Raw genomic sequence first — 16,039 nt, 5'->3', positions numbered from 1 at the left:
AAATCTCTTAAGTATATTCATTAAACAATCGTATGTTGTTTGCTCAAAACACTTTTACGGAGAAAAACATGAGTGGTCGTTTGAAACAGTTAACAGTTCATGATCAACAAAAAGATATAACACTGATAGTTTGTCTGGTTAATACTCACTTCAGAAGTTGCAATGAAAAAACTGACGTTTAAAGCCGAAAACGTCACAACTAACACTAATGTATTCTGCAAGTTTTCAAAAATCATTTAAAATTCAAAGCAAAAACGTTAGAAAAAAAATCTTTTTAAGATATCTAGCTTATAGTTGTGTACGTCAAACACAAATGTAGTCTCTACAAAACTCATAATGAACAAAGTTTAAATGCCAAAGAAAGTACGACGATGAGGACCATTTAGATCCACGTAAGTTACACATTTACAAATATTAATGATAATTCATGTGAACAAGGGAGTGCTGACTACGGGTAAGTGATGGTTGTTGGCAGAACACATCCACCAACAGTGACATATGTCCATTGGCTGTACTAATACGGAAAAAAATATCAGCCTTATATCTTTTTATACTTCAAATGGTTTTACAAATAACCATTTCAAGTATCTGAAACATGCCCTGTTAGTGTCTTGTAGGAAAAAAAGCTTTTAAGGTACATAACATTTGAATAGTAACCATTTCAATGGTTTCTCATTTCATATTTCTATCGGAAATTTTTGAAGACTTGTGTATGACAATGAATAATATGAAATCAGAATTGACACTGCCATTTTCTCTAGAAAAGTATTCTTGAAGTATTTAAGTGATACTTTAAGGCACAAACGCTTACCATACGGAAAATGTTGGATGTATATATATATGTGAAAAGATATTAATAAAAAAGCACGGGATTTATATACAATAACATTTACCATTGTTTATTGAAAATGTAAAAAACTAAATACACAAATTGCTCATATTCAGGCGTTAATCAATTTCACCAGCTTATACACTTCTATCCTTCGATTACAGTATGAATGTCTCGATAAAAACCAACGCTACTTTAGCCCGTGAGGGTCATGATAACATCTAAAGGTTAATTTCTTACTTTTAGGGGATATCTTTGCATGAAATTATTTCAAAATAAATGTAGCCTTCTGAATTTATTATTTTCATATTGCTATTTGGTAATAGCTCCTGATTCAAAGTGTTATCTTTATTTCCCCACAGCATCCTTACAGAATTTCAAACATATTTTAGTTTCATATAAATGTAGATACTGTCTGCGAAATTTTGAATTAAATATAGATATAGGAAGATTTGATGTGAGTGCCAATGAGCTATATACATTCCACTTTGACCGAAACGATAAGAAAACGGTCTAGGTTACCAACGGTAAGATTTTACCTTAAAAGACATATGGTAGTTACATGTAGTATTTGTTTTGTGTGAAAGGTTTTTACATCAAAGTTGCCACGTTCAATATTTAGCACTCTATGTAAGTGTTTTCTCTACGCCATGCCCATCAGTGGATCTCTAATGAGCTGTTTGAAAGCCACATTAATGACGCATTTAAAGAAGAAGACTGCATACTTTACTTTTCGTCATTTTTGTTTGGTTAAGGCTACATATAACAAGAAATATGAAAAATATAAATGTATAGCATAGTTGCTATTGTTTTATGAACAGCGATTTTGAGGGTATCACCATCCCAGTAGTCAACGCTTCGATGTTGACATGATTATCAATCATATGGTCATTTTTTTTAAAACCCTGTTACAAAACTTTGCATTTTTCGAAAAACTAAGGATTTTCTTATTCTAGGAATAGATTACCTTAGCCGTATTTGGCACAACTTTTTCATATTTTGGGTCCTAGGTGCTCTTTGTAGTTATTTGGCGTTGTAACAATTTTGATCTGAGCGTCACTGGTGAGTCATATGTGAACAAAAAGCGCGTCTGGTGTACTAAATTTTAATCCTGGTACCTTTGATAGCTACTTACTTAAAGTTATCGATTTAATGAAACTGCATATCAAAATGGGTTTTTTCAAAGACTTTCTTATTCCTAAAATTAAAAGAAAAGTGTTGGCCTTATTAGCATTTGAATATGTGTCTATATAATCAATGCATTGCTGATTCAATGCATTATGCACGATACCAAGACTAATTGATTTATCTTTGATCATATATGACTTTAATGATTCAATACAATTATGGCTGCGTCCGTAAAAACTTGAAATGGAGTCCTCAACTCTACCATTTAAAATCATGTCAGTAACGAAGTACTTAAAACATCAAAGGGTTTATTTTTTGCTAATACTTAACTTTTGTTTTCAAATGGCTTGATTTTGAGAATGTAATCTATTCTATAATAGGTCAGTGTCCATTCAATCATAAAAAACGATTAGTTACACAACATGTTTTGGTTATATATATATATCTGCTTCACTTTAGGTTGAACGATTGGAAATACGGGTTGTGTTTCAAACGGTAAGATTTCACCTAAAGAATATATGTTCAAAACATGAAATTTATATTGTCTAAAAAGGCAAATATTCTCTGATTGTTTTTGAAGTATTACAAGAATGATATCTGCATATAAAATTTCGGTATAATTTCGGTATACGTACTGACGTTATATATACCAAACCTTTCTAAAACAATTTGAATTAACATTTTGAATAATGTACTAACTAAGGTATCAAATTCTACGGGCAAAGTTTACCGTAAAAAAATTCGACGCATCATTTTAAGCCCTGTTTGGTTTTTATCTGTTTCGAGCTTCCATGACTATAAAATTGTTCGCTTTGATCTTTCCTGATAAGTTTAAATAAAAAAGAGCATAGGACGCATACTCATGTTCAATCCTCTTACACTCGCTGGTGAAGCTTTTTTTTGAATTTGAAACCATTCAATTAGTTTGTCATTATTTTCGTGATCTGTATCTTTATAATGGTTTAATGAGATCTGAACATATGATAAATAACTGTTCCTAAACATAACATTATTTATTTGTCGGTGATACCTTAATGTTATACCAAATGCTTGCTTTTAGAATGTTACATTAACTTATATATGTCAGTGCTCATTTGATTTTATTGAAGTTGGCTTATCTTGTTTTTGACGTTTTATTCGATTTAAAAAAAAACTGTAGTTTTATTTATGTATTGTAATCGGAAAATCTTGCCAACTAACTGTTATTTACTTTCTATAATCGCACAACATATAGTTTTGAAGCTGACATATATGAAGTCTGATAAAATATTTGTTACCTTTTGTCTTTGGTTTTGAAATAAAAATATAACAATGTTAGGCGTATGAAAATTGTAGAGAAAATCGTTTCCAGCCAAATTATATTTTGATTTTATCTTAAAACAAGTCATACCATTGTAATATTTTTCTGCATTTTAACCTCTTATCTATATAATTTAATTTATAATAGTCTTTTGACGGCTTGATATTTTGAAACAGTATCGAATATAGTAAAAACGATTTATGACACTGCCTGATCTATTTCATGTATACGTATTGCCTTCTTTCAGAACGATTGAAAACACTAGTTGTATTTCAAAGGTAAGATTTCACAGAACATGCCTTAAGACAATTTTCTGTAGTTTATCATACAATAGGAAGATGGTCTTAATGTGATTCGAAATAATTACTGTTATGACACCTTTATAAATAAATATGTATAGTTATTTCTTTGTGTTGCTCGTAGATCATCTTTATGACATTTATAGTAATAATGATTTAATGGAGTTTTGTCTGTTTTACAATTTGTGCAATTGAAAATACACCTCATAATATTAAACGCTTCATTTGTGCAGTTTGCCATTAGTGGCCCTTAATTCAAAACGGGTTTAAAGCCAAAATTAGATAATAAAAAAAATCGAACTGTCTAGCAAACTACAAAATAATTATTTTAACTCCTGCATCAAAGTGTAGCTTATATTGCCCCTCGGTATTCTCTTACAATTTCTTATCAGGTGAATATGTTCCAAACAACTTGATTGCAATTGTTAGAAAGTTGCAGATGTTATATCTGCAATAGTATTTCGACTCTTGCGTCCCGCTTCTATCGTATTTTATAATTTTAACTATGTTTAACGATATCACTTTGATGTGTACCTTCCCAATTGATTGGTGATTGGTAAGATATTAACATGAAGTAAACTATTGTTACCTCCAATTTTTCATTATTAATTTTTATCAAATGACTTGGTTTAAAGCATTCTATCTATTGATGGTAGGTCAGCAGTATCCCGTCGTTAAAACGAATAATTACACATAATGTTATGTTTTTATATTATATTCAAACACTTGCTTTGAGCTGAGTTATTAACAGGGGGTGTGTTTCAAAAGGTAAGAGTTTACCTTAAAAGACATATCTTAATAACATGTTATCTATATATTTTAAAAACGGTTAATGTTCTTTATTGATTTCAGAAGTAATAACTGGTATAACAGTTTTGTATAAAAACTGTGTAAAGTTTTTTTTACGTTGTTATACGAAATGTGAAATTGTATTCTGCTGTCCGGCAGTTTGCCAGTCCGTCCTTCATCCACACGTCGACCAGTTACTCAAAGACGCTTTCACGTCATAAAACTTTCGTGAACTGTGTTTATCTATTGACGTAACTCCCTATTGATTTTTTTTGTATTAACGTTTCTGATTATCGAATTTCATTCAAAGAGGGCTGACGCCCTTGTCCTATGAAACAACGTTCTTATTTCATATTACTCTTTTATATTTCTATTTAAAAAGCATTATGCAAGCACTAACTCTGACTGTGTTGATAGTAGTATATCTTGGTGGATGCTCTTCTTACGAAACTTATTGTAAGTATGTCTTAACTTCTATTCGATTGTTCTATATTCGTAGATAAAGTAACAAAATAACGTTTTCAAAAAAAATCTTTAATCATTTAAGGTGTGAGCTAGGCCGTGCAAACTATTTCTTTCAAAAGTTTCACTATATTAAAAAGAGAGATAAAAGGTCTGGAAGGGTTAGCACATGTGATAAAAGATCTGGAAGGGTTAGCACATGTGATATTAAATGCAAGCAATTAAAATCAATCAAAAGTACGAAGTGCTGTAAACAACATTTTGTGTTGGATTAATAAATACATGGAAATAATCAAAATTGATAGAAATATAATAACATGACCGTTACTTATGTTCCGGCATCAGGTATGTACTGGACAACTTATTTTTACAGTGATGTTCAAGGCTCAAATATTTGAATATAAAACGTTGTTTTCAAACAAGAAGATCTTTGTTTTCACTGTAAGTTTTTAATAAGACCGTGGTCAGCAAAAGGCTCAGCCTGTATCTAAGATATTTGATTACAATATGACACAAAGCTTGCAAGTCATAAACTGTAAATAATATTAACTGATTGCTCTATTGAATATTGAATTTTATCAATTAAGGATGAAATCTTGAAATATATAGTGAGCTTTTCTCATCACTTGGCGTTCGTCGTCTGTCGTCCGTCGTCGTCGTCGTTAACTTTTTACATTTTGAAGTTTTTCTAGAGAACCGCTGAATGGAATGAAACGAAACATGGCATAACTGTTCCTTATGAGGTGCTGACCAAGTGTTGTTACCCTGTAGCCGATTTATCCTCCAAGATGGCCGCCAGCAGGGGACTTAGTTTAACATAGGAACCTGTGGGAAATGCATACAAAGGACTTCTTTTAGAGAACCACGGAATGGAATGAAACCAAACATTGCATACATGTTCCTTATGAGATGCTGACTAAGTTTTGTTACTTTGTAGCTGATCCATCATCCAAGATGGACGCCAGCGGGGGGACTTAATTTAACATAGAACCCTATGGAAAATGCATAGAAGAGTCTTCTTCTAGAGAACCACGGAATTGAATGAAATCAAACATACCATGAATAGTCCTTTCCTTATATGAGGTGCTGGCCAATTGTTGTTATTTTGTAGCCAAATTTTATCTGTTTTTATATGATTTAAAAAACCCAAGTAGAGTCAGGTGAGCGATACAGGCTCTTGAGAGCCTCTAGTTATATTTATAATACATAAAGAAACATGTTTTATTTTTCAAATATAAACACATACTATTCTACATTCTGTCAATATTCATAAGACCTCTTGACACATAATTTGTCGAAGTTGTACCGACTGACATTTTTGATTGATTAATTAATTGATTGATTGATTGATTGTTGGTTGCTTAACGTTCAGTGACACATACTTCATGCATGTTCAGTATTGAGATAGCATGATTCATCAGTTAAAATGCAGTTGTTGTCGTTGCTTCTGTCTGTCTTATCAATTTTCTTTCTCTGTCAAAGCGTTTATCTGACAAATTTCTTATCTTGCTGCTTATTGCTTACTACGATATAATAAGTTTCTCATTTTTGTATTGTCAGTTTTCCTACCGAAGGTCAGTGGATTTTCTTGGAGCTTCCTCAACATAGAAAAATGACCACTGCGAAATAGTCCTAAAGTAGCGATAAAAAATGGCGTTAAAACACTAACATGCCCAACGATGAATCTGCATTTTAAAGGCGTACGGAGACTTTTGTTCTAACACACACTTTTCCTTCCGTCTATGCATATGTGTCTCAATGGTTGTAATTCCTGCAGTTTTTTTTATACAAATGCAGGCATTTCTGAAGAGGACAGGATTTAGGTTACGACAAACAAAATATATAGTTTCGTGTGTCTAAAATATGCAAAGTATATAACTTTAAATTAAGAAAGAAGAATCGGTCAATAATCATTTGTTGTTCAATGCATTACAGATGAAAATTGTGACGATGTAGCTATTGTCGGAGGTGGAATAGCCGGATCGTATGCTGCATGGAGACTGCGTCATACTGACCAAAAAATAACTATCTACGAGTACTCCAACAGAATCGGTGGTAGACTGAATACCTATCATTTCCCATCAGCCCCTGATATAAATGTCGAACTCGGTGCAATGCGATTTTACCCAGAAGGTAGATATATGTTTTAATGACACTTATTTCTACAATCCAAACATTGTCAAATGAATGTGCAGTTGATGATTGTCATCAAACTCATTTTTTTCAAGAACGATTTTGTAATTTGAAATTGCAAAAGGAATACTAACTAGGTATATGCAATTGTCTATTTTAAGATAAGTATTATTATTTTTATATAATGACGTTAGTGCGCGGTTAACTGTTGCAAAACATCCAACTAACCTAAACAATAACCGAAACCAAACTTTAAGCAAAAAGTATTTTGTTTTGTGTATATTAATCATTTATAAATTTTCAATCAATATTCTAAATCTATGGGCGCACGTTTTACTTTAGATGATTTTAACTAAGTAACTTAGAAATTTTGTTTTTATTTATATCCTGAAATTTGAATACATTTAACATTGCAAAATTTAAATCTATGCTTTCCTAGGAAGGTCAATCTAATATGCCAACCATTTGTATGTCGTTTGAAACTGTTTGATACGTTCGTGTTTTTTTGCGGTAATTGCTATTAATCCAAATAGTTTAGTCAAACTAGATAAACTAATTTTACATTCTAATATAACTATTTTATTTCAGTCCACAAACTGCTCAACAAGACTATTTGTGATGTTGGCTTAGCACAAGAAATTTTTGAATTAGGTGGCCTTGCAAAGTCGCCAAATACATTGATGTACCTCAGAGGTAATCATTTACGTTTTGAAGAAGCAGGAGGACCTAGAACACCATACGGCTTACGTCCATCTAAATTAAAACCTCCAGATCAACTAAAAAGGTATATTAATAATGCGTTGGAAAGAGTGAGTTAAAAAAAATCTGTAAATTGAAAAGCGTTTTCTTAGACATGACGATTTAAAACATAAGAGTTATCATACCGAGCTGAAAGGCAAATAAAAAGGGACATCCAAAAAACTGAAAAAAATCAATTTTGAGATTTAAAATGTTCACCTTGTATATCAAATCAGTTAGTCTCTATGAAATAGTAAATGAAAAAGGTTCACTACGTTTTGTTTCGGTCATATATAAACACTTTATTTCTTTGTTGATATTTTAGATATTTCTCAAATCACAAAAAGTTGAAAAAGATATAAAAAGTTTTACATTTAAAATAATAATGTGTTGCACGGACTAGTTTTGCCTCGATGCTAATAAAAGGATCGCCGATTGGTGCTATGCAAATCCTGAGCGGTAATTTTGATATTATTAACGGAATGTTGAACACTGGGGTAGTACTAGTAAATGTTCATGCACATCTCAGTATCCAGTACAATAATTTTAAATCACGAAATGTACCTCACTTAGTCGAAACTCTGAGTTTGTTGTTGGCTTTGTTATTCTTTTTCTCCTTTAAATATTTTTAATTTTAGTTTCTTGTGTATAAATCTGAGTTTAGTATGAAGTCCATTATCACTGACCTAGTATAGAGATTTGTTTAGGGGCCAGCTGAAGGACGCCTCCGGGTGCGGGAGTTTCTCCCTGCATTGAAGATCTATTGGTGACCTCCTGCTGTGGTTTGTTCTATAGTCGGGTTGTTGTGTATATGCGACATTTTTTGGTTTCTTTGGTTCTGATAACTTGACTCTGTACTTTAAAAGATCCAGTCAGTATGATATTGTTCTATTTTATGTCATTATTATATATATTTCTATTATGAATTAAAAAATACGTTGAACCACATACGTCAAAATTATTCAATTGCGTAGAGGAATGAACTATTTGTGGATTCTTATACATTTTTTATAACTTTTGGACTATTTTAAATCTCGGTCTATTTCTGATATTAATTTTAACATACTTTTGACTTTTTAACGCTTTATGCTAACATTGCCCTTTGGGGAATTTTAAAATTGTTAGTAAATACATTGAACGACAAATATATATGACGTATAAAGTTTTCTGATGTCAGACACGCGAATCGATGCATGTGTTTGTAGATTGATGTTTTTGGGTTCTGTTAATTTTTTTCTTTTAAGATTGTTACACGATGATGACTACTGTACCCATATTTTGACTATTTTATTTATTTATCTGTTTAGTTCACGCATCATTGTAAGTATCACAGAATTTGATTAGACTGTCATCAAAGTAAGAGGGATAGCGCTTTAAAATCAGGTTTAATCCATCATTTTCTACATTTAAAAATGCCTGTTCCAATTCAGGAATATGACAGTTCTTGTCCATTTGTTTTTGATGTGTTTTGTTATTTGATTTTGCTATGTGATTATGTTTTTTCCGTTTAGATTTTCCTCTTAGATTTTTGTGATTTTGCTTTCAATTATCGAAATCCATAACTATTACAGCAAAACTGTTGTCATTAATGTTCTTGCATGTAACTTTTTTTTAGAGAACTGTTTAATAAGTATACAAACGTGCAGTACTTTAATGACCCTGCCAGTCAAAAGTTCAATGTTAAAACTGTGGATGGTGTCTATCTCAATGATCAAAGGTAGGTATTTTATAACGATTACTTAAAACACAAATCATTTGGAAATGGAGTTAAAATTAAAACAAAAAAAGCAACAGCAGTATAGTGGTGTTCGAGAATGTTATAACAAACTGGACATATATATATTACAGTTAATTGCTATAAATAAGTATTGCAATATGCATTTTGTTTAAATGAATTATCAGTGTTTGGTTCTAGTGTAATCTTAAGTCAATCCTAATTCTATCTCACTTTGATAGCGACGTCATGCTGTTTCTAAATTTCATAAATTCAAATGTGACATAACGTTTGTGCCGTTTCGCCATCGTATGTGACGTCACATTTTTTTAATTACGTTGACGCCTGGACTGATTCGGATGTGTCTATTCTGTGTTAAACTTTAATAGCAATATGTATTCGGGTTCAGTTTTCTGTAATTAGTTAAAACTTCAGTTTCATTATGTATATCTCTTTCATATTCATTTGTTAAAATTTACTGTTTGCAATAGCATGAATTGTTCTAGATAATAAGGATGTTCTTATCCCGGGCATAAAAACAATGCCGTATTTGGCAAAACCTTTTCAACTTTTGATCTTCAGTGCTGTACAACTTTGTACTTTATTCACTTTCGATCTTTTATATCTGGGCGTCACTGTTGATTTTTGTGTGGACAAGGCGCGTTTTTGGCGTATTGAATTTTAAACCTGATGCTTTTTGTTCTCTATTAATCATGTTTTTCTTTGTCTAATATGTTCTCCTATTTATTTGTATTGTACTCCTGTAATATTATGTTGTCATCTCAATGTTATATTTAACTTTGCCATTAAAGTGCGAGGTTTGGCATGCCACAAAACCAGGTTCAACCCACCACTTTTATTCCCCTTTAAAAGTGTCCTGTACCAAGTCAGAAAGATGGCCATTGTTATATTATTGTTCGTTTATGTGTGTGTTGCATTTAAACGTTGAGTCGTTTGTGTTTTCTCTTATTTTTGAGATATTGAGATAAGACGTGGCACGGTACTTGTCTATCCCAAATTCATGTATTTGGTTTTCATGTTATATTTGTTATTCTCGTGGTGTTTTGTCTGATGCTTAGTCCGTTTCTGTGTGTGTTACGTTTCGGTGTTATGTCGTTGTTCTCCTCTTGTATTTAATGCGTTTCCCTCGGTTTTGGTTTGTTGCCCCGATTTTGTTTTTTTGTCCATGGATTTGTGAGTTTTGAACAGCGGTATACTACTGTTGCCTTTATTTATAAATCGACGGAGAGAAAAGAAATCCGGGTTACAAACTAAACTTGAGGTTAACACAACAACTATGAGAGGAAAGCAACGAAATAACAAAAAAACTCGTTTCCGCCTCAAATAATCCTAATTTTCAATTTTTTGGCCAAAAGAGGCTATGAACAGAAAATAAATCGAAGGGAAGCCTCAACGAATTTAATATTAATAACTGGAAACGAAATCTAAAAAACACAATGAAAACAACGAAAGTCAAAACCCGGTCTGTAGGGATATCTAGTCCAATGCTAAGTTTCTAACTGTTAGTTTACATAGTAAGGAGATAACATTTAAAAAGAACGAACTTAGATATAAAAACAAATAATATTGAAGAAACCAGAGAGGTATACGATAAAATAATGAAAACTGATACCACAGACACAAGTTTTCAATGTTTAATTCGAATACACATATGTACACCTGTATTACACATTCCAGCACCAAACGTAATTTTAAGTTAGATAATATCATATAATAACATGAATAAAGCACGTTATTATAAGTCATCAACTATTTTTTTGCAGTGTCAAAGCATTTTATCTGAAATACGGTGGCCAAGAAGTTTATAATTATCTAAATGACCTTAATGGATTTAATTCGATGCAAGGCTCAGACACAAGTGCTACTGTAGCTCTCCCAACATCACCTCCAACGAAACCAATCGTCAATACTATTACTGGAGGAATGAATCAACTACCAGAAAGACTCGTCGATATGTTTCTTCAAGCTAGTAAAAAGTATACTTATTCAAGTCTAATATATTGTATTTTGCTTTTTTTATTTTGAATCTTATAAATGTGAGAACAAAGAGAAATTGAGTTCTTTAAATTGCTTTTCTTATTGTATTTTTATCTGTATTTGAATAAATATAACATGCACACAAACTCATCAAAGATATAAGTTGTACTAACACGATTTAAAACTTTCACTTTTGATTTTCATCATTAAGAAAATACAAAAATTATTCTGTTTATATATACATCAGTACAAAGATGTGATACTCTTGTAAATGCGACAACTATGCACCAAAGAAAAAATTTTGATTTAAACAATTACAATTCCTTGTACAATTTGTTTGTTCATAAAACAACAATTAAGTTTGTCCATTCAATATTATTTATTAATCCATCCTTTTATTATGAAAGATAAATGCTGCTTGCACTAGAATCGACATTCAATTATTTTTAACCTAATCATCTTTAAATCTGTGTGTTTTCTATACGTTAATCATTTAATCTTATTTTAAAATGATTACGGACGCTTGACCCTTTGAAATTTGTTAGTATGGATGTTATTTAATTTCTATCCAAATGACTTAATAATATATATATATATATATATATTGCAGACATTCCCTACATCTTAATAAAAACTTGATAGCTATAAAAAAGCGATTTGATGGCAAGTATGACCTCTTCTTCCAAGGTACCGACACCATTAATGGACAGACAAATATTAGAAAGGTAAGGATTTCATTTTATTACCTAATCATTCCAATAGCTGATTAATAATAGATTTTGCATTTTCTGAGTTTTTACTTTTGCTGAAGTTTTACAACATTATTTCTGTTTTATCAAGAGTTATCAAATAATGCTATCATTTCCTTCTTAAAACAACTGATATGTGAGTAGTTGTATGTACTAATTTTATTCAAACAATATATACATACGGAAACCTGTACCGAGTTATGAATATGTCAGTTGTTTTCCATTCGTTTGATTGGTTTTTAGCTTTAGATTTTGTCATTTGTGAAAGGTATTTTCGTTTTGATGTTTAATCTAGATTGATTGAAAGAAACAACACAGATTAAGGCTTTATTATAGTTTGAACTTAACTTTGAAGTTAGAAGAGAACAGAAATTTACCACTTGCTCGTGTTGAACATTGCGTTAGTTATTCGCTTAGTATAAATTCAATAATAAATCATTCATTCATGCATTTGTCTTAACAATTGTTCAAATCTTATTCGCAACTCTTTTTCAGGACAATACTTTAATACGACACTGTGCTAAAAAGGTTATCCTTGGAATTAACAGACTTGGTCTAAAGCAATTGGACTGGGACGTTCTTTATCGACCACATATACGGAAATTACTAACAGATTCTACTGAAGATATTAACAAGAGTAAGCTATTTCTAGTGTATGATTACCCATGGTGGAGACGTAAAGACTTAAATACTAACTATATTGCATCAGATACACCTCTCCGACATACTTATGATTTTGGTACATCTAAATACACACACAAATCTGTATTAAATGCTATGTATCTTGATGAAGATGTAGATGTATGGCTCGAGTTGGCAAGACGGGACAATAGGAATGCTGGTGTCAATGATTATACTTTTAAACCAGGAAATGAAACAATTTGCTTTGCTCACAAATATCTATCAGAAATATATCAAATACCACTAAAGCATATTCCATACCCAGTTGATGGTATTATTGTATTCTGGAAGAATTATCCATGGGGAGGAGATTGGAATTTTTGGAAACCTGGATATATTTGGAATGAAGTTGAAAAACAGATGATTCAACCCTCAAAATACGACGATATCTATATTGCAAATAATGCTTTCAACTCTGGAACAATCCCTATTTGGTCACAGGCTGCCTTAGAAATTGTCGAATGTGTTTTGAAACGAATGAAGATGTAAATGGTTTTACAATGCAAGTTAGAAAAAATAAAGTAGTACAGAAATGGAATTATTTTTTTTTGGAACCACAAGGAAAAAGATTGATTCAAGAGACATTTTGCTCGAAAACAAAATAAGTATATTGTGACCGACATAAAGTTTTTTTTTTAAAATAAACCAATGTAAGGATATAAATTAATTAAAATTAGTCATTGCAAATAAAAAAATATTTTATCAAAGTCCTGCACTGTAACTATGGTTTAAGGTTTCCAAATGAGATCATTTATTTAGACAAGAGATGTTCGATATCATATAACTGTTATGCCTACAATAATTATCTAAACATCTTGTATAGAATGGTACAGCTATGATTTTCAAACAAAACAGGCAAGACACAGAAACTAAGTGGATTTCGCAAAAACTCTTCAGCGAGACCGAATGTGTCGACAGGAAAGCGTTTTCTCTTATGCATACATTACCTGACATATGAAAATGCACTCTGGAAAACTGTCATTACCAGGAACACTATAAAAGATCACGTGAAACAAAACACGATTTTTGTAATAATGTGGTCATTTTTATAAATTTCCTGTTTACAAAATTTTGAATTTTTCGAATAAACTAAGGATTTTCTTATCCCGGGCATTTCCTTAGCCGTATTTGGCACAATTTTTTAGAATTTTGGATCCTCAATGCTCTTCAACTTTGTACTTGTTTGGCTTTATTTATATTTTGATATGAGCGTCACTGATAAGTCTTATGTAGATGAAAAGCGCGTCTGGCGTACTAAATTATAATCCTGGTACCTTTGATAACTATTTTATCTCACAGACTTTTAAACAGTTTTACTGCGATGCATCACTGCAACACGTATAGTCTAGGGAAATTAATTTAAAAAAAAAAATATTTCTTATTCTAAAAAATTTAGTTCAGTACATTAGGAATTGAGATTTATTTGTAAAATTATATTTCCGAATTAAAATAAGGAACGTGTTAAAGAATTGATATCACAAAAAAAGGCCAGAAAGCAGCTAAAAATTACCAATAGGTATTCATTGCAGCGGGAAGATCCTACATCTGAAGAACGGCATCAGCTAGCCCCTATCAAAAAGTTTACTACTGCAGTGAAAATGAACGTCACAAAACATATAGATTAGTTGATCGAAAACGGAGAATAGAAGAGAAACTAAGGCTAGAGACGCAAAATATGAGGATGGGTTGAACATGGCCGATACTAACCCTCCCATTAAAGCTCTATTCAATCTAGAATAAAAAACACAGACGCAAAACGCAAAGTAAAACTCCGTAATTTTTTTTATTAAAAGGTGCTGAATATTTACTATTCCCTTTTTGGTTTCAACTATAATTCATATTTCCTTTTCGATATAGCATCGGTTTTCCAATAAAAGATCATATGGCCCTGTTATCATGAAATACAGTCGACTCTCGTTATCTCGAAGTCAGCCGGACCGGAGAAATATTTCGAGATACACATAGTTCGACTCAAACGAAAACCGGAAGTTTGACTGAACAAGGGACACAACTCTTGCTTAACATGGTAAAGCTAAAATAAATCCGGGTGAATATGGGAAGGGGATCGATATTCTGGTATCAGATCGATGTATTTGTATGTCATGGTTTTTCGTTATTATAATAACAATTGTTTATTTATTTAATTGTTTCAGTTACAATTGTTTCCTATGGCTTTTATCCAAGAGAGAAATTTCCAATCGATAGTTTCGTTATTCAGGTCGTTTAAAGTTGACAAAATTGTTTATTCTTGGATACAAATGACTTTAGAAAATTTAGATTCCTCTTCATTTTGTTTTATCTCACTTTTTCTTTTAAAAAAAGAAAATACAACGAGATTAAAGACGCCGACTGAGTAGTTTTTAGGTGATCATCAACGGAAGTCATAATCCTTACTTTATACCTGAGACTACTATAACACACCCAAGCTCACAATTAATTGTTTTGTAAACATTTTAAATACTTTTTAATGAACATTAACAATGTATCACTAATTATTTATAAAAATTCTATAAAAGATAATCTTAGGTAAACACTCGTGGAAATAGCATGTCATAAATCAATACAGTGGTCAGTGACTGGAAATTTAATTACACGTGTATTGTCAGATTAACTCTTCAATCCATTTAAATGCCGGAGGTCATGTTTTGACACATGTGTATTAGTTCGAGATAAATAATGAATTTTGAGTGCTTTTGTTAACCTTGGGATCGTAAATTTAGTTCGACTCAACCGAAATTTCGACACATCCAATTTCGACTCATCAGGAGTCGAATAACATAAATTTATATGGAACAAAGTTCGGGACCACGTGAAAACTTCGACTCATCACAAATTTCGAGTCAACCGAGTTCGAGACAACGAGAGTTAACTGTATATAATATATGATAACATACCTATACACCACATTGTACTGTATTTGGTACACAAGGCGGCTTGTTTGTACCACATTCCCATGTGTAGAAACACGTTTACACCTCTAAAGTACACTTATCTCAAATACTTTTTTTCTATCTCAAACTTACCATAATTTCCCATCAATATTTAAAGGAATTAGTAAGTATGTGAAAGGACCAACCAACACTCATTTAATGTTTCTTACCATTATGCCTTACAGACATGTGAACTGCAAAAATTGATAAGAATCGTTACTCTAGTTTTTGTAAGTTCGAATGTTAGAATGTACGATAGAAAGTGATAAATATATAAATTTCACATACC

The 16,039-nt window shown here is 31.6% G+C and overlaps 1 protein-coding gene across 1 annotated transcript; it reads left to right on the top strand.

Moving 5' to 3' along the window:
• The first annotated feature begins 5,124 nt into the window (after positions 1–5,124).
• On the top strand, positions 5,125–13,309 carry LOC134727315 (aplysianin-A-like). Its single transcript, XM_063591693.1, has 7 exons — positions 5,125–5,152; positions 6,743–6,940; positions 7,529–7,724; positions 9,294–9,395; positions 11,177–11,389; positions 12,001–12,115; positions 12,635–13,309. The coding sequence occupies exons 1-7, from the start codon at positions 5,125–5,127 to the stop codon at positions 13,307–13,309; spliced, it is 1,527 nt and encodes a 508-aa protein (XP_063447763.1).
• The last annotated feature ends 2,730 nt before the right edge of the window (positions 13,310–16,039 follow it).

This window comes from Mytilus trossulus, chromosome 8, assembly GCF_036588685.1.
Source record: "Mytilus trossulus isolate FHL-02 chromosome 8, PNRI_Mtr1.1.1.hap1, whole genome shotgun sequence".
Taxonomy (NCBI): domain Eukaryota; kingdom Metazoa; phylum Mollusca; class Bivalvia; order Mytilida; family Mytilidae; genus Mytilus; species Mytilus trossulus.
Note: the sequence above shows the minus strand (reverse complement) of the source record. Positions and strands in the feature narration are given on the sequence as shown.

Excerpts from the sequence above, each read along its gene's own strand:
- LOC134727315 (XM_063591693.1), top strand. The coding sequence starts at position 5,125 with ATGACCGTTACTTATGTTCCGGCATCAG. Across the intron at positions 6,941-7,528 it reads AATGCGATTTTACCCAGAAG|TCCACAAACTGCTCAACAAG; the intron begins GTAGATATATGT and ends ATTTTATTTCAG. Across the intron at positions 7,725-9,293 it reads CCTCCAGATCAACTAAAAAG|AGAACTGTTTAATAAGTATA; the intron begins GTATATTAATAA and ends ACTTTTTTTTAG.